This window comes from Monodelphis domestica, chromosome 8, assembly GCF_027887165.1.
Source record: "Monodelphis domestica isolate mMonDom1 chromosome 8, mMonDom1.pri, whole genome shotgun sequence".
Classification (NCBI taxonomy): domain Eukaryota; kingdom Metazoa; phylum Chordata; class Mammalia; order Didelphimorphia; family Didelphidae; genus Monodelphis; species Monodelphis domestica.
The window spans coordinates 236283658-236307396 of record NC_077234.1 but is presented as its reverse complement, the minus strand read 5'-3'; the positions used below and the strand labels follow the sequence as shown (position 1 = coordinate 236307396).

The 23739-nt window shown below is 36.8% G+C and overlaps 2 protein-coding genes across 2 annotated transcripts in view; both read left to right on the top strand.

Annotated features, from left to right (window-relative positions):
* PIR (pirin) overlaps positions 1-12745 on the top strand; it is a 101175-nt gene extending 88430 nt beyond the window's left edge. The window contains exons 8-10 of the mRNA XM_001380933.4: positions 1626-1708; positions 5228-5294; positions 12419-12745. Of these exons, the coding sequence (XP_001380970.1) occupies positions 1626-1708; positions 5228-5294; positions 12419-12534 (266 nt within the window). The 3' untranslated portion in view covers positions 12535-12745. The remainder of the gene's footprint in view (positions 1-1625; positions 1709-5227; positions 5295-12418) is intronic.
* Positions 12746-12844: 99 nt separating this feature from the next.
* VEGFD (vascular endothelial growth factor D) overlaps positions 12845-23739 on the top strand; it is a 59539-nt gene continuing 48644 nt past the window's right edge. Inside the window, exon 1 of the mRNA XM_007500885.3 lies at positions 12845-13692. Within this exon, the coding sequence (XP_007500947.2) occupies positions 13603-13692 (90 nt within the window). The 5' untranslated portion in view covers positions 12845-13602. The remainder of the gene's footprint in view (positions 13693-23739) is intronic.

Here is a 23739-nt window from a genome sequence, read left to right as displayed (position 1 = left end):
GGACCCAGATTCAAATATAGCCTCAGACACTTCCTGGCTTTTTGATCCTTGGAAAGTCCTTTAACCCCAATTGCTTGTTCCTTACAGAAATTCCGCATTAGAACAGATACTTAGCATCAATTCTAAGATGGAAGGTAAGGATTTAGACACACACACACATACACACACACACACACACACACACACACACACACACACAGAATGGCATAAATAGCACTCAGTGATTCCATAAGAACAAAATAACATTGGAACTAAGTAAAAATATTGGGGGAAATGAAGAAAATTTAAGATTTCTCTTATGTAAATAATACATCAAAAATAAGTTAGGAAGGAATAGTTTAAAAATCATCAACTCCCTGACAATGATGGCTGGATAAAAAATAATCTGAAATTTTTGAGAATTATAAAAGAAGACTTCCTAGATCAATTAGAATCAAAAGGCAAAGTGAAAAATATGAATCATACAATGTTCACCAGTTGAAAAAAGCCTCAAGTTAAAAACACCTCTGACTGTCAAAATCAAAATCTACATTTTCCAAGTAATAGGAATAATATTCAACATAGCCAGAAAGAAAAAGTTCATGTACCAGAGAACCATAGTCAGAATCACTCAACACTATGATGCAATTAATTTAAATAAGAGAAATTCTCAGTATATTATATTCCAAAAGGAAAAAAGAAATGTTACCCTGGAAAACAGTATATCATTTGAAAAAATACAGTGATTTATGGGGGGGGGGTTAAGTCCACTAAAATGTATAGGAATAAGTGGACCTTTCAAGTATCTATATAAAAGTAAAAGGTTGCATAATTTGGAATAGAGAAATATAAGAGGCCGTTTCAATTAGATCATGGTATTCAAATAGTCCAGCATCACCATTATTATTTGTTATGGTTCTGGGAATAACAGCTTTAGCAATTAAAAAAAAGAAAAAGAAATTGAGTAAATAAGCCCAGGCAAAGAAGAAATAAAATCTGGTTTAACATGTGGCTTCTCTTCCCAATAAGGTTCTAAGTTCCAGGACAGAAGAGACTTAACTAATTGTGTGTGTGTGTGTGTGTGTGTGTGTGTTTTCTATAGTGCTGAACACATAGCAAGATGCTTAATAAATAGTTGAATTTTATTGCCTGTGGCTTTCAAGACATCTTTGCATTTCCCTACGTGTGTTTGATGTTTTACATGTTGCATTTCACATAGAGTAACTGCAGGGAGGACCTGGGTTCACATATAGCTTCAAACTATGTAGTAACTGGACTCCCAGTGGCTTTTAGAGAAAAAGTTATAACTAGAATATGGGAATTACCAAGTCATGAATAAAAGAAGCAGTCAAATATAACACATAACCTTGCCATTTGTTTTTGTTTTTTTGCTTTGGATATCAGCCAACCAAAACTTAAAAGCAAAAATTAAAAGTCACACAAAGATGCTCAAGTGAATAAATAGGAAAAGATCCTTAATCTCTTTTGAAAATAAAATGATAAATTTAAATCATTATTATTATGGTATTACCTGTAATATAATAATTTTAATAAATTACATACTTAGTGTATAGAATTAAGATAATATACAATCAAAAAATTAATTTTACATAATTGTCATTAAATTTATCATTCATTTCCTTAAGGACCTGATGGTGAACAACAAAAAGTTGAACCTCATCATTCTGCAGTGTTGGGGGATGGTGACAGTGTCCAGGTAGAAAACAAGGTAACTTCATAATAATCATCTTGATTTTTTAAACAATATTCCTCTTGGCTACTTCCCAGAAATTGGCCTATATTCTTAACTAAATCTGCTCTATTATATGAATTTTTAAGTTCTTCCCTGGAGAAAAAAAAAGATTGTATCATAATCAAATGAATCAGTTCTCATTCAGTTTTGAAATTTTCAGTGCTTTACTTCTGTCTCTTATCCATAAGAACCTGAATTTTCTAGTTTTTTTCTAAGATAAGCCAATTACTACTCTTGGCTCAGAAAATTGAAAACTGCAGTACTCTATTACCATTTTCCATAATGTTAAATTTGTTTTTAACTTAAATGTAGCAAAGGTTTCATTTTATTCTTTTTCTGCTATTGCATTGAGAGCTAAAAGCTAAAAAAAAAAAAACCCTAGAAGTAGCTGAGCTCCTGTTGTTATTATTTATTACTTTTCATTCTCATGGGGAGTTCTTTGAAGGCATCATGAATTCAAAATAAGAGCCTGGAGTCAGGAAGACTCATCTTTGTGAGTTCAAATCTAGCATAAGACACTAGCTCTGTGACTCTGAGTAAGTCACTTAACCCTATTTGCCTCAGTTTCCTCATCTGTAAAATGAGCTGGAGAAGGAAATGTCAAACTGCTTCAGTATCTTTGCCAAGAAAACTCCAAATGGGTTCATGAAGAGTTGGACAGGACTGAAATGATTGAATGAGCAACTTCTTAGCCTCCTAAACAACACTGACTATGAGACAGGTAACTACCAGAACAAAATGGCTTGCAAAACTAAAATCTCAGATCGCTTGATAAGATTAATGTTGTAGGGAAAGAATGAAGTCTACAAACTTTTATGTTTCAAATAAAGAAATTTGTTAGGAGGAGATCTGACTTAAATCAGTTGCCTAGATCCTTGGAGTATAAATTTCAAGCTAAGCAGCATTTTTATGGTCATTTATCTTAGCTATGATTCATATCTTTGCTATGATAATATCTTGGTATATATAAGTTCTAACTTCAGCCATCCAGCCACAAGCCTGGAAGTAAGCAAAGATGCCTCTGATTAACAAAGAAAATTATTTCCCTAAATCCTATACACTTTACTCTGTGAGAGAGGCAAGAACAACACTGACCGGAGATTCTATGTAAAATTAAGATTACTGGTTTAATGAGCTTGACCAGTTTTCTGGAGACCTTCCATTCTTTTTAAGTCTTCCTAACTCCAAATTCAAGTGTTCTGTCTATTGTAAAACTGTGAAAAGGGCATAGAAGATACTGCAAAACACACAGTTTTTAGACTGCCTATAAGCATTCACTTAACTATTGATAATCTAAATATGTGATTCCTATCCACTATATACATATATACCTATAAATATCTATAATATTTATGTGTTATATTCATATATTAAATATTTGTATAAATATATATATTCACTCTTGAAATTCTTGCTATAAATAAGCTAGATGTAAAAAAAGAAGTTACAGCTAAATAGAAGGGTGGCTCAAATTATTTTTTGAGAGAGACAAATACTATAATGGATTTGGAAAAAAATAGTTTTATAATGCATCCAGAGTAGCAGGATGCTGTATGATCTCATTATGCTGTTTTTATGTCAAGTATTTGTAGTAAGACCATAATTTTATTTATTCATTACCATTGATTAATAAGGATAAAATAATTCTACAAATAAGCCAATAAGACCTCAGATTTAACCAAAGAACTTTTAACACTCAATGACTTCATTGCAAATGTGGGTACAGGCATAGAAAAGGACAGAAAGATCTAAGTTGGAAATGTAATTAAGGAATAAGAAATGAGAGGCTGTGGAACCTAACCTAGATACTTAATGAACTGAGATACACACAGATCTCAGAACCTAAGAGGTTCTGGGTTAAAATGTAACTTCGCATACTTCCTAAATGTGTGACTCTGGGCAAGTCACTTAACCCCCGTAGCCCAGCCCTTACCACTCTTCTGCCTTGGAACCAAAATGCACTATTGATTCTAAGGTGGAAGGTGAGGGTTTAAAAAGAGAGAAAAGAAATGAGAGGCTGATGCTAATGGAATATACAGACGTATTTTCATGCCTTTCTTTTTTAAGTGAGAGTCAGAAAGAAGTTGGACATGGCAAACATGAAATGGATTTTATTTTGCCAGAAAGTGACTGGTTACTACTATGAGAGGTCATTTCTCCTTCAGGAATTTGTGTATTGTCAGGCCACCTACTGTTAGAACAAAGTTTAAAATCAATACCAAATTGCACCAATTGGGACCTAGTTCTATACATGGAAGTAAACTATATAAAATGACAAACTGTTTATTATTTTATTGAAACCAAAGTATAGAAACCTGAGAAAAGACCCCAAATAAACATACGAATAAAGATTGATCAAAAAGATGTTTCTAAATTTATTCCATTGTCTTCTCTGCTGGTAATTTGTTTTCTTAGTTAGTCTGAGCTCTGAATCTATACATTCATTAAATGGAAATAGAGCAGTTACCCAATAAAATGTTTGCTTCTTCTTAAATACATTGATTTAAAAGCTTATTGCTAAATTACCAACAAGCATGGCCCCTAGAAAAAAGATATGAGAAGACATTTCCACCCACTCTTTGTAGAAGGTTGAAATCAACAATACTGTATATATTTTCAGTGTATTAATTAGTTTGCAGACTTTTCCCCCTTCTTCTTCTTATTCTATTTTTTAAAAGAAATATTCTTTGTTGTATGAGGTGGTTCTCAGTGAGAGGATGGAGGAGAGGAATGTAGAGGGAAATTTAGGCAATATTTTTAATTACAAAAGATAGTGATCATTCATATTAAAAAATACATAATTTAAAAACTTATCAGTCTAGCTCTAGATAAATAGTATAACTGTTATATTCCAAGTAAAGAAAATATTTTGATAAATAGTTTTCAGATAATTAAATGGGAATCTGATGACTGATGAACAAGAAATGCCCTTTTCTAAATAATAAATTCCACACTTGTAAATTATGCAGTGTTTTTGGAGGCATGTGATAAATGAAGCTAGTTTTAAATTATAGTATAAAAAAGGTAAGGTAATTTGTCTGAGCTCCTGTTGTGCAAAATAACCTATTTTCATTAAGCTTCAATTAAGTCCCCTCTTTTGGGATTCATTATAATTAACAGTGGTCAATACAAAGTCTGCAAAAATGACTAGCCTTTTAGAAAATGGTAGTTGTGTAATATTAATTTTCAAATGTTTGTATACAGAGTTCTTGACCAAGATTGATTTAATTTCCATTTTCTCTTTTTTTGTATCATTTGGAAATGCTAAAATTTTGCTCTGACTCAGTCTTGCAATTTGGTTTCCACCACATAACTGAATGACTTCTCTACCACCAGCATTGCACAGAAAAATATTTCAGAATATTTCTGGTTAAATCCTAAACTTGGAACATAGCTTTATCAAAGCATTACACATTTTAGTTGTTCTCTATTTGGTAGCCAAAAAATTCCAGACATAAACCTGATTATAATTTAATCCTTATATTATTGAATTAGGATCCTGAAAGATGCCACTTCGTCTTAATAGCTGGGGAGCCAATTAAGGAACCAATTGTCCAACATGGTAAGCCAACACTGATGTTGTTTTTCTTGATTGGTTTTCTTTTTTCCTTTGGACTGTAGTGAGCATATTTTATTACTGCAAAGAATGACAGGATTACATCCTATCCCCCCTAAAGTTCTGAGGACCTTGTTCTACTTCTTAACACTGAAAGGAAAGATTACGGCTTTGGCTCCTGCTGTTCATTCATTATTCACTCAGCAAGTATTATTGATAATCGACTATGTTGAGGGCATTGTGCTAGGAAATAAAGAAGATATGGTTCTTATGAGAAGCTTACAAGCTCGCATACATTTAAAGACCATTTTCTTCTCCTTGTGGCTTAAAATGGAAAAAGTGACTATTCCTAAACTGTAGGACGTTATATTTCCCAGTGAAAACCAGCTATTGGGAGTGAGGGAGTTTCCTAAAAAGCTTCTAACATCCTTAAGTTAAAAAATCATTTCCTCTTTCTCTGACCCCATAAATAACTTCAGGAAGAGCATTTGACTATATTCCCCTTTGTTCTGTAGCATTTTGTCCATTTGCCCTACAAGGGCAAGAGCTCATTAGTTCTGTTTACTGAATAAAAATCACTAAATCACTTCCATCTTTTGGATTAAGTTTTATTATGATTAATAAAATAAAAATCCACGTGCAACAGTAAACTCATAGTAGGTTATATCACTATGTGGTTTTGCAGTCATCTAATTCTAGTCATGCAACTATTATTAGGTGGAATGGGCTGAAGAGTAATCATTAATTAGGAAGAGATAGGATGAATATTAGAGAGAGGGCTAAAAGGGAATGGGAGGACATTGGGGATTAAAACTTCTCAAACAGGTTAATCACATCTGTCCCAGATGAGCTTAAGTGACAAGTAGCCCCAGCTGTAAAAGGATTTTTCACCTACCACTTCATAGGTCTTGTGAAACCTACGCATCTATTCTCAGAGTAATGTTTTTAAATAAATAAAATAAAATGCATCGAATTATGAGAAACAAATTACATTGAAATACAATTCTAAAAAATTTTAAGCAAGTTCACAGACCTCATAATAAGAATCCTCGTTCTAAAATGATCTGTGCTTACGCACTTGAAATTAAGCATTGAGACAACTGGATCAATTAGATATTTCATTTAAAACTTCTAGATAAATGAAATAAAGAATTATTTTCTGATTTTTAAATTTATAATACAAATTTTTACCAATAACATACCAATACAATTTTTAAAATATTTGTTTTTTGATATTTTGTGATTCGTGTTCTCTCCCTCCCACACTTTCCCCCTCCCCCAAAAGGCAGGTAACACAATATTGGTTGTACATATGTTATCATATACTATATATTTCCATGTTCATCCTATTGTGAGAGAAGGATGACAATTTTCTTTGAACAGTTACTCATATTTAACTGTCCTGATCCTTCATTTAAATTTACGCGGAGGAAGATGGTCACACACTTTCAATTTGGGGGGAACTGCTTGTACAGTTCATGAATTAGACTTTGAGCTTTTGGGGAGCTTTGTATCCCCCATGCTTAGCACAATGCCTGACACATGGTAGGTGTTTAATCAGCGTTTATTGGCTAATTGGATAAATTATCCAACTCTTTTGTTTTTCTATCAGCTGGATTCTTTCTGAGTACAAGAGAGGGAGAAGAGAAAATTATAGAATAACAAAACTGGAAGGGCTAGTATATACTAGGACTTGAGTAATAGAACTATATTTTTCACTGAGAAATGAAACCCTGAAGCAAGAATAATGGGTGAAAGGTTTACTGCAAATTATATTAATTCTCCAAGTTGGATGTTCACTGGGTCGAGCCCATGGTTTGGGTTTGGGGACAGAGATTGTAACGATGAGCATAAAATAAGTTTTCAATTTGGCTAATCCACACCCCTGTCTCATCAAATGATGATGGATACAAATGAATAAAAACTCAGTGGTTTTACTATTTTTACAGCTCAAATGTTTAATGGGAGAAAAGGTTGAAATTATTGGCTATTAAGTAAGATTTGAGGCTCATGTGAGCTTTTAATTAACCTTATAAATGTAGTGGTATCTTGGTTTGTCCAATAAAATCAGCATGTTAGAGATGAATGCCCACTGGCCAGGAAGAAATTCCCCCAGTGTACCCTCCTTCATCCGCTGGGGAGTTTTTCCTGACTGTGGGAGAGTCATACCAATGGACTCTGACCACCTAAGTAGCTCCTACCATCTTAAGGTGTTGTAGGAAGAGGAAGGATATAGCCTGCAAGAGTAGAAAAGAAATGAGAGAAAAGAAAGCAAGGAAAAGAGAGGGAAGGGGGAGTCAGCTTCCAAAAGTTCATCAACTCTGGACTTCAGAAGCCAAGATGGCATGTTCAAATCATACACAGGGGAAAGGACCAGTTAGCATTCCTGACACTTCTCCTTCTCCCTTTAATCCCTCTTTCTTCTGAGAGCTCCCCAGCAGATGACTTGCAGGGTAGCTTACCTCTTTTTCCTAAAAATATGTTGACCTTCCCATCTGCTTTGTCTTCTAAGAAAATTTGTGGAAGGATGGTGGGTGTCTATTAACTATTTCGTTGCTAATCTATGTGTCATTGTTCAAATGCATCAAATGAAATTGGGGAACATGGGAAGGGAAGAAAGAGACTAGTATTTTTACCTGCAATCTGATAGCTGGATGCTTGGCACTGCAGAAACACAATTCTCTTTTCTCCTTTCTTCTTCATTCCTTCCTTTCTTCTTTCCTTTCTTTATTTTATTCCTTCCTTTCTTTCTTTCTCTTCAGTTTTCCAAGGGAGAGAGAGACAGAGAGAGAGAGAGCATGCATTAATTTATATTGGATCCCTCTAAGTAATGAGTTAGAAACTAATCAGTGTAATCTGACTCGAGACTGGTATGGGGAAAGGACCGATGGCATTTTTTCTCCTAGGCTTGATTAAAGAGAAAAGCTACTCTTGGAGATAAGGAGCTTAGGAAGTAGCTGGAGAGATATGCCATGCCCAAAGGGAGCTTGTCCATCCAAGAAGGCATAGGTAGTAAAAGTAACTAAGAAGCCCTGCTCACTATCATAGTACCAGTTCACCAAACTACTTTTAAACTACCCTTACTTATGGGTAGCACATGATGATGTAGGAGATAGAGTTATCTTGCGAATCTAGAAGACTTGAATTCAAGTCTCACCTCTGCCACGCACTGATTTTGTGGCCTGAAGAAGGTCAAATAAGCGCTCAATGCCTATAAGTTGTTTTTTGTGTTTTTTAAAAATCTTTACCTTTTATCTTAGAATCAATACTGTTTTAGTTCCAAGGCTGAAGAGCAGTAAGGGTTAGGCAATTTGAAGTTAAGTGACTTGCCCAGAGTCACATAGCAAGAAAGAGTCTGAGGCAAGATTTGAATATAGGACCTTCTGTCTCTAGGTCTAGCTCTCTATTCAGTGAGCCACCCAGCTGCCCCCAGAGCTATAAGTTGCAGAACAGTTGCCAAATTATACTGGTAAAGGGAGTTTCCTAATTGGGAATTCTCTATACTAGTAAAATTAATGCCCCCTCCACACAAAAATAAAAATCCCTGAGCCATACTACAAGATGTAAAAATTAAAATTAGATTTCAGTAATAAAAATATTATATTTTAAAGATTTATTAGTGATCATTGGAAATAAAAGAATAAAAGGGATACAAAATAAAAACCTTGTGCCCTAGCTAATCAGTCAGTTTAAACCCTCACTTACCACCTCCATGCTTGCTGTCATCAAGCCAAGAGAGTGCCCACTCACTAATATCATCTGTCTACAGGAAGTACATAATGACAGGAAGTCAGTGGGCTCCCAAGAAATGTATTTCTTTTTTAGGGTAACAGATTTTCAGTTACACATTCCCCCCCAAGATCTGGTGGAAGACTGGTCACTCTAATGGATCTTGTAAACATAACCAACTTTTAAATAAAAGGGAAAAGAACAAACCCATGATTGCTAGGCGCATTGACAAAAAGCCAGTTAGGGGGCAGTCCCCTTCGGCATAAGAGTATACATAAAAAACAAATGCTGTCAACCCCACACAGTTCAGATCCTCACATCCCAGAATTCACTCTGGATCTTCTGGTGCAGTGTGTGGTCTGTGGAGGCATCTTCATGGTGTTTTCTCCAACAAGTTCGCTTTCTAGATTCGGAGAGGTAGCATGTTTCTTAACCTAAAATTACTCTCAAAAGAATTTAAACTTTGCATTTTAGAATAATTATACAAAGGCAATAGAGCTATAGATAGTAAGCTTACTTAAAATCTACCAGTAAGCCCCAGACCATACTCCATCCAAGAGTTTCACACTTTTCTCACATTAAACAGTTTACTTTCCATACCAAGAATGGATTCATCTCATTTGTACCCCTCTATCTCAATGTCAAGTAAACTTCTTGAGGAAAGGAACACTAAGAAAATAAAGTTGGAGAGAATAATAAAGAAAATAATAAAGAAAACCTGAACAAATAAGAACTCTATGTTAAAGGGGACACAATTCATTTCTTAGCAAATCTCACAAGCATCCACTGAGCAGAATGCCTCGATCTGAAATTTTCTCACGCCTCTCACAGTCATCGGCATTTATCTGTCTTACACTTCATTCACCCAGAAATCAGCTTTCTACTTTTCATGTCCGCCTGACAAATTTATCAATAATTGTTTCAGTGGGTGGGAGTCAAAGAATAGCAAGGTATGTGTGTTCCTCTGAGATCTCATAGATATAGATATAATATTATTATTATATATTTATTTGTGTAAATATATATATATATATATATATTTAACTGACAGTTAATGTTTGAAATGCCAGGATCCCTAGTAAAGGATATGTAGGAACAAGGATGCCTTTCATTGCCTCTCAAATTATACCATAGAGGTGACTGCCTACTCCACCTAGGACCATCCTTATCAATTAGTCATTAACATTTATTAAACACCTACTCTATGTCAGGCACTGCACTAAGCTCTAGGGATACAAAAAGAAAGACAGAAGTCAGTCCCTGCTCTCAAGGAGGTCAAAGTCTGAAGGAGGAGAAAACAACTATGTACAAGCAAGCCATGTCCAAGACAAACTGGAGATAATCAGCAGAGGGAAGTCACTAGAATCAAGCAGGGAATGGGAAAGACTTCCTGTGGAAGGTGATTTGTAGAGGTAGCACTGGAGCTAGAGTGATAAGCTTGGAGTCAGTAAGGCCTGAGTTCAGATTTGTCCTGAGATGCTAGCTATACAACTTGGACAAGTCATTTAACCTCTCTCTTCCTCAGTTTCTGAACTATAAAATGGCATAATAGCACCTGCCTCACAGGGTCATTGTAAGGATTAAATGAGATATTTGTACAGCACAAAGCCTGGTGCCTGGCATGTATTAAGAGGTTAATAAGTTATTTTCCTGCCTTCATTTCCTCCTTGTATCCAGCTAAACATGAGATACATTTTATAGTGATACTTCACTGCTTACTAAATGTTTCAAGGTAAAGGAAGGAAGGAAGGAAGGAAGGAAGGAAGGAAGGAAGGAAGGAAGGAAGGAAGGAAGGAAGGAAGGAAGGAAGGAAGGAAGGAAGGAAGGAAGGAAGGAAGGAAGGAAGGGAGGGAGGGAGGGAGGGAGGGAGGGAGGGAGGGAGGGAGGGAGGGAGGGAGGGAGGGAGGGAGGGAGAGAGGGAGGAAGGAAGGAAGGAAGGAAGGAAGGAAGGAAGGAAGGAAGGAAGGAAGGAAGGAAGGAAGGAAGGAAGGAAGGAAGGAAGGAAGGAAGGAAGGAAGGAAGGAAGGAAGGAAGGAAGGAAGGAAGGAAGGAAGGAGAGAGACAAATACCCAGCCTCCTGAGGACAGTTCTGAGAGACTTCTTTCTGAAGGGTTAGATAACCTCAATTGCTGACATGAATTAGAAAATTAGTGGAAACTTTTAAGGAAATATTAGCCTAGAAGTATTCAGTCAGTGAAATACTGCTAGTTTGTTAAAATGCCTTGAAATATGTATTGAGATTTTGTTGTAATTCTAAGCAAGAAAACATCTCACTGAGAAGGAATGAGTCATTACTTAGGTACCAAAGCTGTGACTTGAAAACCAATTTAGTGTAGCCAGTAATCTATCAATGTATAATTTGAGTCTCACACCATCGTGAGCAGAGATAATTCAGGCATTACCACCGCCATTTTGTAGATGAAGAACCTGGAACTGTTTATTGGTTATTTTTACAATATTAACCTCTTATCAAAAATGTGTCTTCACAAAAGTAAAGCTAAGAAACATTAAGACAAATAGATGGGGCTGTTAGCTCTTCCGGCGGTCATCCTGAATAACAAACAGATGGAGTGCAGGACTTAGAGTTGGGAAGATCCAAAGCTTAACTAACTATGAGACCATAGGCAAGTCATTTAACATATCTGAGCCACTGTTTCCTCAACTGTAAAATGTGGATAATATTTGAAAGTGCTAAGCATAGTACCTGGCACATAGTAGGTGCTTACTTATATCATAACTATCATAAGTACTTGTTGGTTGATTAATATAATGTGACAAGACTATGAAATCCAGATTTTAATCAAAATATAGCATGTGGAAAAATAGCTACAAAGGAAAGGGAAAAAAAGATAAATGTGTGTGTGTGTGTGTGTGTGTGTGTGTGTGTGTGTGTGTACACACACACATACACCCTCATTCCTTTCCATTCTACTTGTAGTGCCAATCTCAAAAGACTGTTTTAAGACTCAAATAGAGCTGGACTTGGAGTCAGGAAGACTTGAATTCAAGTCCGAACTCAGATAATATAATAATAGCAACTACTTCACAGGGTTGTTGTCAGGATTAAATGAGAGAACATGTAAAGCGATTTGAAAATCTTAAACATCTATAAAAGGGTTATTATTATTAATGTGTATAAATTATTATCAATCTGTTATTCTATTATGAGTGTATGTAAAGCACTATATAGATGTCAGTTATTCTTTTTATTGATATGATTGTGCCCTATCTATTGGTTCGAGGAGCTTTTATTGTGCTCACTAGGAGCTAAAGGCTGTTAAACTAGATCCCCCACTTTTCTGTCATAAAAGAATGACAGAAGTTCCATTCACAGTTCACAGAGCCCTGGGAAGAATGCAGTTCTCTGTAGTCCTTCACCTCATGCCATCTTTTTGTTATAGGTCCATTCGTGATGAATACGGCAGCAGAGATTTCTCAAACTATCATTGATTTCAGAAGTGGCAGGAATGGATTCGAAAGAGCCAGAACTTGGAGATCCAAGATAGGAAATGAATAAAAAGTAAAAAGTTCCAAGAGTAGGTCGAGCTACTTAACAGATTGCTTCCATTTGTGTCACACACTTAATGAGCTTTAAAAAAAAATGTACTAGTACCTTTTTAAGATTACACACTGAAGTATGATAAATGTTCTTGGTTTTACGTGTGGAAATAAATTTCTGATATGTACAAATAGAGATTGCTTCTATTAAAATAAAAGAAAGAAAGAAAGAGGAATGTATCTTATTTTGACCTAAGATCCCTAGACTTCTGTTGGAGGGAGGGCAGGATGAAGGAGTAAATGACAGAACAAGCAGGCTCAAGTTCTTTCTTTTAAAGAGCTGTTAAGTCAATCCTGTGTCCCGGGAAGTAAACGGGTGTCCTTGGTGCCATTTGGAACAATGTTAACTTATTTGGCCATGGAACTCAACCAAGCCTAGGCTGAAGTTTCATGTTACAGGTTATCTGCTTTAAAATAAGAGTCAACCAGAGTGTTTCAGGGAGTTTTAAAACTGCCACGCTATTGGTAGAATGATAATAGGATTACAGCCAAGACTTTGCTGCATTTTCTACCGAAGTCTGTATCAGATTGAAGACACATGCTTCTTCTGCAGGCTTCCATGAAGGCTGTGAAAAAAGTTTTCATACCAAGTTGGAGAGCTGCATTGAGCAGCTCAAAATATTGGCTGCTGGAATCCCTTCTCTAAAAGGCGCTGTGATGTGCAGTGTGGAACATGCCTGATTTTAAAATCTTCTGGACATGAAATGGATCGGGGCGACTTTGCATTTTCAACTTGGGAGCGTTTTTTAACTTCAGGAACTTCACAGTTAGTTTTGAAAGAATAAGGATATTTTAAAAATTCACTCCTCACAACAACATCACGTTATCCAAAACTGAGTAGTTAAAGCAGTTACATTGGACTTGCTCACCATTGAGTGCTTGCTCTTTTTTTGTGGAAAATTTGAGGGTCTAAAGAAAACAACATTTCCAAAGTCTCCTTTTCATAAGAGAAATGCATCTTGAAACAGATTCCTCTGGCTGTGAGTTACCAACTTCTTAATAATCTGTGGACGGTTTAAAAATCAGAATGTACACACAGTGGGCAATTGTGAATATTTTCATGGTCTCCCATCTGCACCTCCTGGGGGGATCTAATTATCAGCATGGACCTGTGAAGGTAGGTGAGCTATATTTGTGAAGTGGACAAGAGAAAAAATAATTTTCAAGGTAAAAGAATGTGCTTTCCTGGATCATCTTAATGGCATTTTTCCTATGCGCCTCCTTCTCTGCATTTATTTTGGGTTAACTTGTTACTCAACATACATAAATTTAGAGTAAGGCTTGTTTGTGTTTATTATAGCGATTCTTCTTATGTGAAAAAAAAAACCTTTTGCAGTGATCTCCTTAAGAACCAAATATTAATCTCAAAAAGGATAATAAATCTATGAAAAGACTTATCTAGAAGTACTGTGGTCAACTATCAGCTTTTAAAAATCTTTTCCCAGGGCATCTGCTTCCCTTCATTGTGCTGTTGTTCTGGGGATGGTATAGTAGGCTACATGAATCATTTGTTTACTTTTATGCTGCAAATAACTGCTGGTGTGATAGGCAGCCACTTTCCAAAGAGCAAAAATGGCTTTTTTGATCCGTGCTAATATTGTTTGTTTTTTAAAAAAGAAATTCAAGATTATTCTGTTAAAGACAAAAGGATGTGGTTAATTGTTGGGTTTTTTAAAAATCAACATGTTTATTTTTATTATTGCAATTGCCAAGGAAGCATCCAATTCTTAGACATTTTTGCAGATCATATTTTACTTTTTCAAGTTAGAAATAAAGGGCACAAAAGTCCAAGAAAAAAATCAAGAACAGTCTCTTGGTTTGGAAACATGATATTAATTATGATGATCAAGCAAGAGAGGAGCTAAGAAACATGCAGCTTTACTTCCTCCTCCTCCTCTCTACTCTTTACAGATGTTGCAGCGGTTTTGAGAAGGGGAGGGTTTGAGTGTGAAATACAGAATATACTGTCAGATAGGGTTCATGTGTTGGTTTTGATGGACTGCTTTTTCCCCCTTTTTCTTTTTCTAAGCCTTTGTTTATGAGAGTTGTTAACAAGAATGATTCACTGCATAGGGGAGGAAATGGGATGTATTTCTGGAATGGAGGAGTCGTAAAGACAAAAGATATCAATACAGATGACAATTATAAACTTATTATGACTATTATAACTATAATTATATATAATATCTATTATAAATTATAAAAATAAAGTGGCATCATGTAGTAGAAAGAACATTGAAGGTGGTGCTAGGTGGTTCAGTGAATAGAGAGCCAGGCTTGGAGACAAGAGGTCCAGGGTTCAAATGTGACTTCAAATACTTCTCAGCTGTGTGACTGTGGGCAAATCATTTAATGTCAATTGTCTACCCTTACTGCTCTTTTGCCTTGAAACAAATTTTAAGATGGAAGGCAAATGGGGGCAAATGGGGGGCAGGAAAGAAAAAAGAGCATTGCATTTGGACTCAGAAGCCATGTTTGAATTTCTGGAGAAAGTTGGTGTGATTTGTTTTTAGATTGCAACAATTTGAAGTCATACCATCTCAGGGCATCTGTCCATGAGTACTAAGAATATTATTGGACTTTATTTTAAAAATAAATTGGTTGTGTGACCCTGGGCAAGTCACTTGACCTCAATTGCCTAGCTCTTTCTATTCTTCTGCCTTGGAACCAATACACAGAATTGAATCCAAGACAGAAGATAAGGGTTTTTTAAAGTAAACAAATAAATTGGATAAATCACTGTGGGGCAATTAGGTGTGCACAAAATAAAGTGTTAGACCTGGAGTTAGGAAGACTCATCTTCATGAGTTCAAATTCAGCATCAGACATTTAATGGCTGTGTGACCCTGAGCAAGTCACTTAATGCTGTTTGCCTCATTTTCTTCATCTATAAAATGAGATGGAGTAGGAAATGGCAAACTATTCCAGTATCTTTGCCAAGAAAATCTTAAATGAAGTCCTGAGGAGTCAGAGACAGCTGAACAACAAGCAACAATACACTACAAGTGGGATATATAGCAGCACTCACTGTTTTCTCAACTATTTAAAAGCCGAAAGTAAACTGGATAACAAATCGCATTGTAATTCAGTTTTGCCATCATCCAGATTCTGTCCCTATCACCTTCGGTGTCTGATATGAGTGTGTAGAGGAGAAGCTAGATGAAAGTCTTTTGAAACATTCGACAGACTCTGAAGTGGGGAATCAACGATGTCCTTTGTTTCTTGGCTCTTCTCAAGGGAATCGGAAATCAGTGTTGTTTTCCCTCACTTTTTAGAATGTCGGTTTGTGGAGTGGCAGTCTAGGAGCCGATCTGAGATGGTGGGAGTCCCCCTGTTATAAGCACGTACTGCGGCTTTCATTAGGTCACCTGGGATTTTTGAAACCACTAACTGGCCATGTCAAGAACAGAATTGAAATGTTCAGCGTACACATAGTGTCTTTCTAGTAGAAAGGAAATGAGGACATACATTTGAGAATTGGGTCATGGAACACTTAGTATTGTGCTTGGTACACAGTAGGCATTCAATAAATGGTTTTTCATGATGTTTTAATTATGGAATGCTTTCGAGCAATTTGGAATTGTCCTTCATATTCCAGGAAGGAGATAGTGCTTACATATTTCCATTTATTAACCTATTTTTTTCCAAAGATGCCTTAATTTTATTTTTAATTTTTGGAAGAGAAAATTCAGCCTAAGGAATGGAAATGTACTAAAAAAAATGAGTAATTTGAAATAATGTCTATGTGATTCATGCATTGCAAATTTGGTCTGATTTTGTTATGCAAAGTGGAAAATTCTTTAATACAATTTTTAAGATGCTCATCAACAGTAGAACTATAATAATGACTTCTCAAGGGCAGCAGGGTGTTTCAGTGGATAGAGAGCCCCTCCTGGAGTTGGGAAGTCCTGAGTTCAAATCTGGCCTCAGATACTTTCTAGCCATGTGACCCTGGGCAAGTCATTTAACCCCCATTGCCTAGCTCTTTCTACTCTTCTGCCTTGAAACCAATATATAATACTGAGTCTAATATAGAAAGCAAGAGTTAAAAAAAGTTATAGGGGATTCAGCAGTCCCAGAACAGAGTATCTTTATTCCTATCAGTTTACTTTATCTGTAATTTTGTTTCCACATATCTTAAAAAAAGTCAGGAAGCACATATCACTAAAGTACATGTGAAATAGAGGATTTTTTAAAATAAGTTGAACAAAGAAACAATTGCTGAGGATCTGGATGAGTGAATTGCTAGTCTAATTGCAAGGACAATTGATTTGTATCCATCTCCCATTCTCCTCTGCTACTGGTGTGACCCTAGTACTGGCCCGCATTACCTTCTGTTTGAATTCTTGTAGTAACTTCCTAACAGATTTACCTCTTTCCACTCTTCCGACTCTAATGTATCTTTCTCTTGCTATTCTAATCTTCTATGTTGCTCTTCCTCTATCCCTCCTCAACCAAAAAGCCTTAAATGGTTTTCAGTTCTTTATAGAGTTACACTCAAACCTCCTAGCCTGGGGCAGCGAAGTGGCTCTGTGGATAGAGAGAGCCAGGCTAGACATGGGAGATCCTCAGTTCCAATTTGAACTCAGATAGTTCCTAGCTGTGTGACCCTGGGCAAGTCACTTAACCCCAATTGTCTAGCCCCAACAGCTATTCAACCGTGGAAGTAATACTTCCTATTTCTCCTAAGACAGAAGGTATGGTTTGTTTGGTTTTTTATGACCTCTCAGTCTTTTCCCATGTAACCTCAGTTAGGTGGCCAGTGGATAGAGTACTGAGCCTAAAGTCTAAACTGAATTCAAGTTCAGACTCAGATACTTATTAGCTAGCTGTATGGCCCTGGGCAAGCCTTTGTTTGCCTCAGTTTCCTTAACCATAAAATGGAGATAAAATATCACCTACCTCCCAAGGTTGTCATAAAGATCAAATGAGATATTTATAAGCACTGAACACAGTGCCTGGAACATAGTAAGTGCTATGTAACTGTAACTGTTAGCTATAACCAGCAGGAGTGTTTTGGTACCTTAGTAGTGTGGCAGAATAGAAAAGAACCTGGATTTGGAATCAGAACATACAAGTTCATATCCTGACTCTGCTGTTTACTATCTGTAAAATGACGGAGCTAGACTTGATTGATCCCTTGACTCTGGACAAGTCATTTGGTTTATCTAGGTTGCTTTCCCCATTTGTTCTTTTTTTACTTTAAAACCCTTACCTTCCATTTTATAATTAATACTCTGAATTGGTTCCAAGGCAGAAGAGTGGTAAGAGCTAGACAATGGGGGTTAAGTGACTTGCCCAGGGTCACACAGCTCAGAAGTGTCTGAAGCCAGATTTTGCTTCCTTATTTGTAAAGTAAAAGGGTTAAATATATATACATATTGTATACGTTCATATATAAAATGCATTTATATTATATTTACATGTTAGATATATATTTTATAATATATTAATTGATAAATTTATAGATACATAGATTATATTACTATATATAATAATATGGTATAGATATATGTAATTATATGTCTTTAGGACGTCCGGTTCAAACTTCATTTTCTTTTAAGTCTTCTACTTCATCAGCTTTGTCTTCCAAAGCAATGAAGAATTCTCCTTCTTCTTTATCCTGGAGCCATATAAAAAGTTACCAGCTCCTTTGCCCAGGACTACACAGCTGTTTCTTTGAGAGCATGGATCATCTTTGACTTTCTTTTATCCTCAGCATTAACACGGTGCTTTGTAGGTAGGCAGATACTAAATACTGTTTGGCTGACATTGGTGAGAGATGTCAAAAGATTCCACAAGGTAACAAACATTTATTAAGCACCTACTGTGTACCAGGCACTGTGCTAAGTACTTGGAATACAAATACAAGCAAGATAGTAAAAGACAGTGTTTTATTGTTGTTTAGTCATGTCTGACTCTTCATGATCCCATTTGGGGTTTTCTTAGCAAAGACACTGGAGTGGTTTGCCATTTCCCTCTCCAGCCCATTTTATAGATGGGGAAGCTGAGGCGGAGTTGTGACTTACCCAGGGTTACACAGATAACACATGTCTGAGGCTAGATTTGAATTCAGATCCAGTGCTCTCTTCACTGTACCAGATAACTACTCTTAAAGAGCTGACATCCTAATGGAGGAAGACAATATACAAAACAGAATTGCAAAAATGTGTGTAGGGTGGTGAAGGGCAAAAGAGGCACCTACACCGAAGTCTTCAAAGTCCGTAGCAGAGCTGGGAAGAGAAGGTTGACCAACCCAGAAACCCCCACAAAATAGAGGCCCAAGGAGGAACTCACCTATGGGAGAAAAAGGCGGGCAAGGCAGAGAGATGTTCCAAGGTGAGAAGACCACAAGAAAAGATGAGTGGTCCAGGCTTACGAGACCTCAGGCAGTGAAGGCAATTCCAGAATAAGACAGCAACTGAAACTCGGTCACAAGTCAGAAGAAAACTTGGGAAAGGAATAAAGATTGGAAAACTGAAACCAAAACTTTGGATCCAAATTATTTGCTATCCCTACCAAGTCCTAGAAGACAAGATCCTAGAAGCATGTTCAAATTGAAATTTCTGAGCAGATGCGTTCGGTTTTTCAAAAAGAATCCATTTACAAAGTAGAATGGAGGAGAGGAAGGGATCCTGAACCTGTCATTTCATTAATAAAAGGAACCACCTTCTACCTCTACAGGCAAAGCACTTGCATGGTCAGAATGTGTCTTCCAGGTTTGGGGACTGACCCTACCTCCACTGCTACAGCTACCGCTGGGGAAGACATCATCTAACTAATCAGGTGCATATGTAGTGTATATAGTAAGTGGAGGGAAATCTCAAAAGAGGAGGATCTAGCAGGCAAGGACATTCGAAACACCTTCTAGGAGGTATATATGGAAAGAGTGACAGCAGGTGTAGCATGTAGAGCTAACCTCAGTCAGAAAGACCTGGGTTCCAATCCAACCTCTAATACATTCTAGCTATGATCTAGATCAAGCCTTTCAACCTCTCAGTGTCTCCAAGGCAACCCTCTACGATTTTAATTTGGAAATCAAGTGCTCTTCTCTTTGGCTAAAGGAGTCTCCTCCCTGAGAATTTCCTATAACAGTGAAATCATTGGTTCAGCTCCAAAATTAACTCACAGAGCCATGATGCCTGATGGCATGGCCCCATCTCTCCCTTTAAGTACCACTGAGTGTTTAACATTGTGTTTATTCAGTTTTGTGCCACTCTCCCCGACTCCATTTGGGGTTTCTTGGTAAAGATACTAGAGTGGCTTATCATTTCCTTCTCCAGCTCATTTTACAAATGAGGAACCTGATCAGGGCCAATAAGGTTAAGTGACTTGCCCAGGGTCATACAGCTACTAAGTGTCTGAGGCCAGATCTCAGCTCAGGAAGATGGCCTCTACCTGACTCCAGACACTCTATTCACACTATCCACTAGCTGCTGTACCAAAATAATAAACCTTCACAAAACAAGGGCACTGCAGCATCAAGGGTTCCTGACTCTCATTTGACACTTCCTGGCATTTTTCAAATTGGAAAATGTCTTGCTGCTTTTTAGCTCATGCTGCACCTGACCTTTATCCTCTAGTAATTGGTCAAAAGCCAAACTTAGTCAAGATCAGTGACCGTAACCTGTCACTAGACTGAACTCTCATAAGAAATAATAGAATGAGCCTCTCGCTGGCATTCTTCACGGACCTCATAATGTTAGTAGGAAATGGAATATCTGATTACAAAAGAACTATTTAAGCAAGTTCACCCTCTTATACCAAGTATGAGGGACAGCCAAGATGTTACAACAGCCACTTGTTTGAAAGGAAGCCAAAAGCTAAATTTAATAATAGCTCACACATTTTAACTTCTAAAATACTGTTTTGTGTTTGAATACTTGACCAATGCTGAAAGCTATGTCCTCAGAGTTTCCTAGTTCAACACTCCATTTTCTTTCTTGTTTTTACTTTAGATAAGTTTTTGATTTCTTCTATTTTTTTAATATCACAAAATTGTCCCCTCTTCCCCCTCAGAGAGTCATTCCATATATCAAATGGTATTTTATTTTATTTTTTAAGTTAAGTTTATTTATTAAATTAATTCATTCAGGATATTTTTCCATGGTTACATGATTCATTTTTTTCCCTCCCTTCCTCCCACCCCCCCTCCCATAGCCAATGAACAATTCCACTGGTTTTACATTGTGTACAGTGTCAATCATCTAGGGAGGGATCAGTGCTTTGTATCATTTGGATCTTCGAAACCCGATCCTTTTCTCGTTGTAACATAAGGTTGGCATGTATTGTCATTGTGTACAGTGTCATTGATCAAGACCTATTTCCTATTAAATGATACTTTAAAGGAGAATAAAGGGAGAAAATCTGCATAACTGATCAACACATTGATGAAAATACTCTCAATAAACAATACTTTGGACCTCTCACCTGTACCAAGGGATGGGGGGGGTGGAGAAGGAGTGATTTCTCATATCTCTTATTTGTTATCATTTTGCATCATTCACTTTGGGGATTTTTGTGATTGTTCTTTCTGTTTTCATTGTTATAGTTATTGTATACATGATTTTCTTGGTTCTGCTTATTTCACTCTACATCAATCAACATAAATCTTTCACTGCTTCTCTATGTCCATCAGATTCATCATTTCCTGCACTATGGTAATATTCCAGAGCATTCTTTTACCCGTTTGCTTTGCCATTCCCCAATCGATGGCATTTGCTTTTGTTTACATTCTTTGCCATCATAAAAAGCACTGTGATAAATATTTTGGGGTATATGGGGAGTTTCTTCTTAATAGCCTTGTTGGAGTGTAAAAATCTGGGTTGTCATATTACCAGGCTTCCTTAATATAAAATATACTGCGATCTCTTGCCTCTGAATATTTGAAACTCCTCTAGGATATGTCCAGCCCCCTAATTGCAGGTCCCTTCCCCAGTGAAATTGCCTTCTATCTCCACTGTACGTTCCTTTTGTGTGCCTAATTATTTGTTATTTCCCTTGTTTGAATGCCATACAGCCAAGGCATGATTATTTTGAGGCAAACTCTTAATCTATTATAGTAAGAATCCTCAGATGCTTCAACCAGCCTAGGTATGCATTAGGAACTAAGAATGGTTTTATGTCTTTAAATACAACATAAAAACCATTCTTATTTCATGGGCCATGCAGCAGCCTGAGAGTTTTCATTTTCTAAACTCTCATTGTACCACGCTGCTTTTCACAATTTAATTAGCTATCTAATATCTTTTAAAAAAAAAACACCTTTATGTCTATCTTAGAAACAATACTAAGTATTGGTTCCAAGGCAGAAGGGCAGTAAGAGCTAGGCAATAGGGGTTAAGTGACTTGTCCAGGGTGACATATCTAGGGAGTTTCTGAGGCTGGATTTGAACCCAGAATCTCCTGTCCTAGCTCCCTATCCACTAAGCCACCTAGCTGCCCCTGTGTAATCTCTTTTAACAATGATTTAAAATATTTTAAATATGTGTGGCTCCCAGACCTCCAATATCCTACTTCAGTTCCTTTTCATACTATAAAGATAACATTAGATCCTTGATAGTGAGACCAGGAAAGAGAAAGGCTTAGAATGTGATCCTGGCAATAGATTGTGTTAAGTAAACATCAGGAGGCTTAACAAATCCAGGAGATTGTCCTATAGGTGATGACAATTTTTGGTCATGTCCTTCTAATGTATAGAAGTGTTGAGTTCTCTAGTGGAGTGAGTACCCACGCCAATGGAATCCTGGGTCCTTAAAACAGAAATCTAGCATTATTTATTATTATATTTATAAATGCTTATAAAAAGCATCAAACAGTTATACTGATTTGGGGCAATATAAGCAAAATATATGTAGCCTTGTGCCTTTCTACTATATTTCCATGCCAATCTGCCAGCTCTTCCTTCAAATCATAGTGATGATATTTCATTCCAGGTAAGGAAAATCAGAACCAACTCTTTTAATTCCATCAGGTTGACTGGATCTGTTTATTCATTATACACATGCCACATTGAGGTATTCACGATGGAGGATTTGGGGTATTCTTAAGAAGACCATCTTTTGCCATCTGGAATTTGGCATTCGCTATAGCCAGCTGAGATGTGGAAGGCTGATATTCTTAGAATCATTTGCCGTGGGGGCAGATAGAGAGCAAAGAAAAACATCCACGTCTCACTGAAAGATTATTTTAAAGCTGAAGCATGATTGATGAGACTTTTCCTCTGACATTAGATCCAGAAGAAGTTCAAGGAAACATTATGCAAGAGAAATCACAATTCTAGGAAGGTGACTGCAAAAGACGTTAGTAGAAGTTCAGCGGCTTTGGCTGAGAGAATTACAAATTCCTTATTCCCCAATGACCTTGGCATTTGTGTCTTTCAGAGAAGACCCAGCCATTTGGTTGAAGGACCATGGTTCAGACTAAGGGTTCTTAACCCCAGGCCCCAAAATTTGTCTTTTTAAAGAAATATTTGGATAAACATTTTAATCTATTTGTTTTCCTTTATAATCCTATGTATTTTATTTTATACATTTAAAAAAATTCATTAGAGAAGGGGGTCCATAGGTTTACCAGTCTGCCAAAAGGGTCCATGAAAGGAGGTAAATTTAGGCTTTGTGTGAGGAAAACCTTCCTAACAATTAGAACTATCCAAAATGGAAATGGGCTGCCATGGAGGCAGTGTTTTTTCCCTCCATGGATGTCTTTGCATTGAATGACCACTTGGGGGACCACTGGTTGGAATAAGACGGTGTTGGAAGTCCCATCCAACTCTATGGTTCTATGAATGAGCCCAATACACTTGGAGAGAAGAATGGCCCTAGTCACCTCTCCCAGAGAGCCTTTTGCATTTAGCATCTCCTTTCCTTACCCTGCTTTTAGCAGCACCATTGCCCCTACTTAAAAGCTAAACCTACATCTGCTGAACTGTCCCAGAGAGTGAAACATGAACAAAGGTTACAAGCCACTGGATTAGATGGTCTCCTCCAACCCCTCCAGATCTAGAACTGTGATCTATGATTCATGATCTTGCAGCAAAACGAATAGTTGGGAGATAGAAATTTCTGTTGTAATTGGCCATCTTATCCCCCTTCATTTTACAAATGAGGAAACTGAGGCTGGTTTGGATTTGCTTAAAGTCATTTGGGGAAGTAAGCATCAGAGG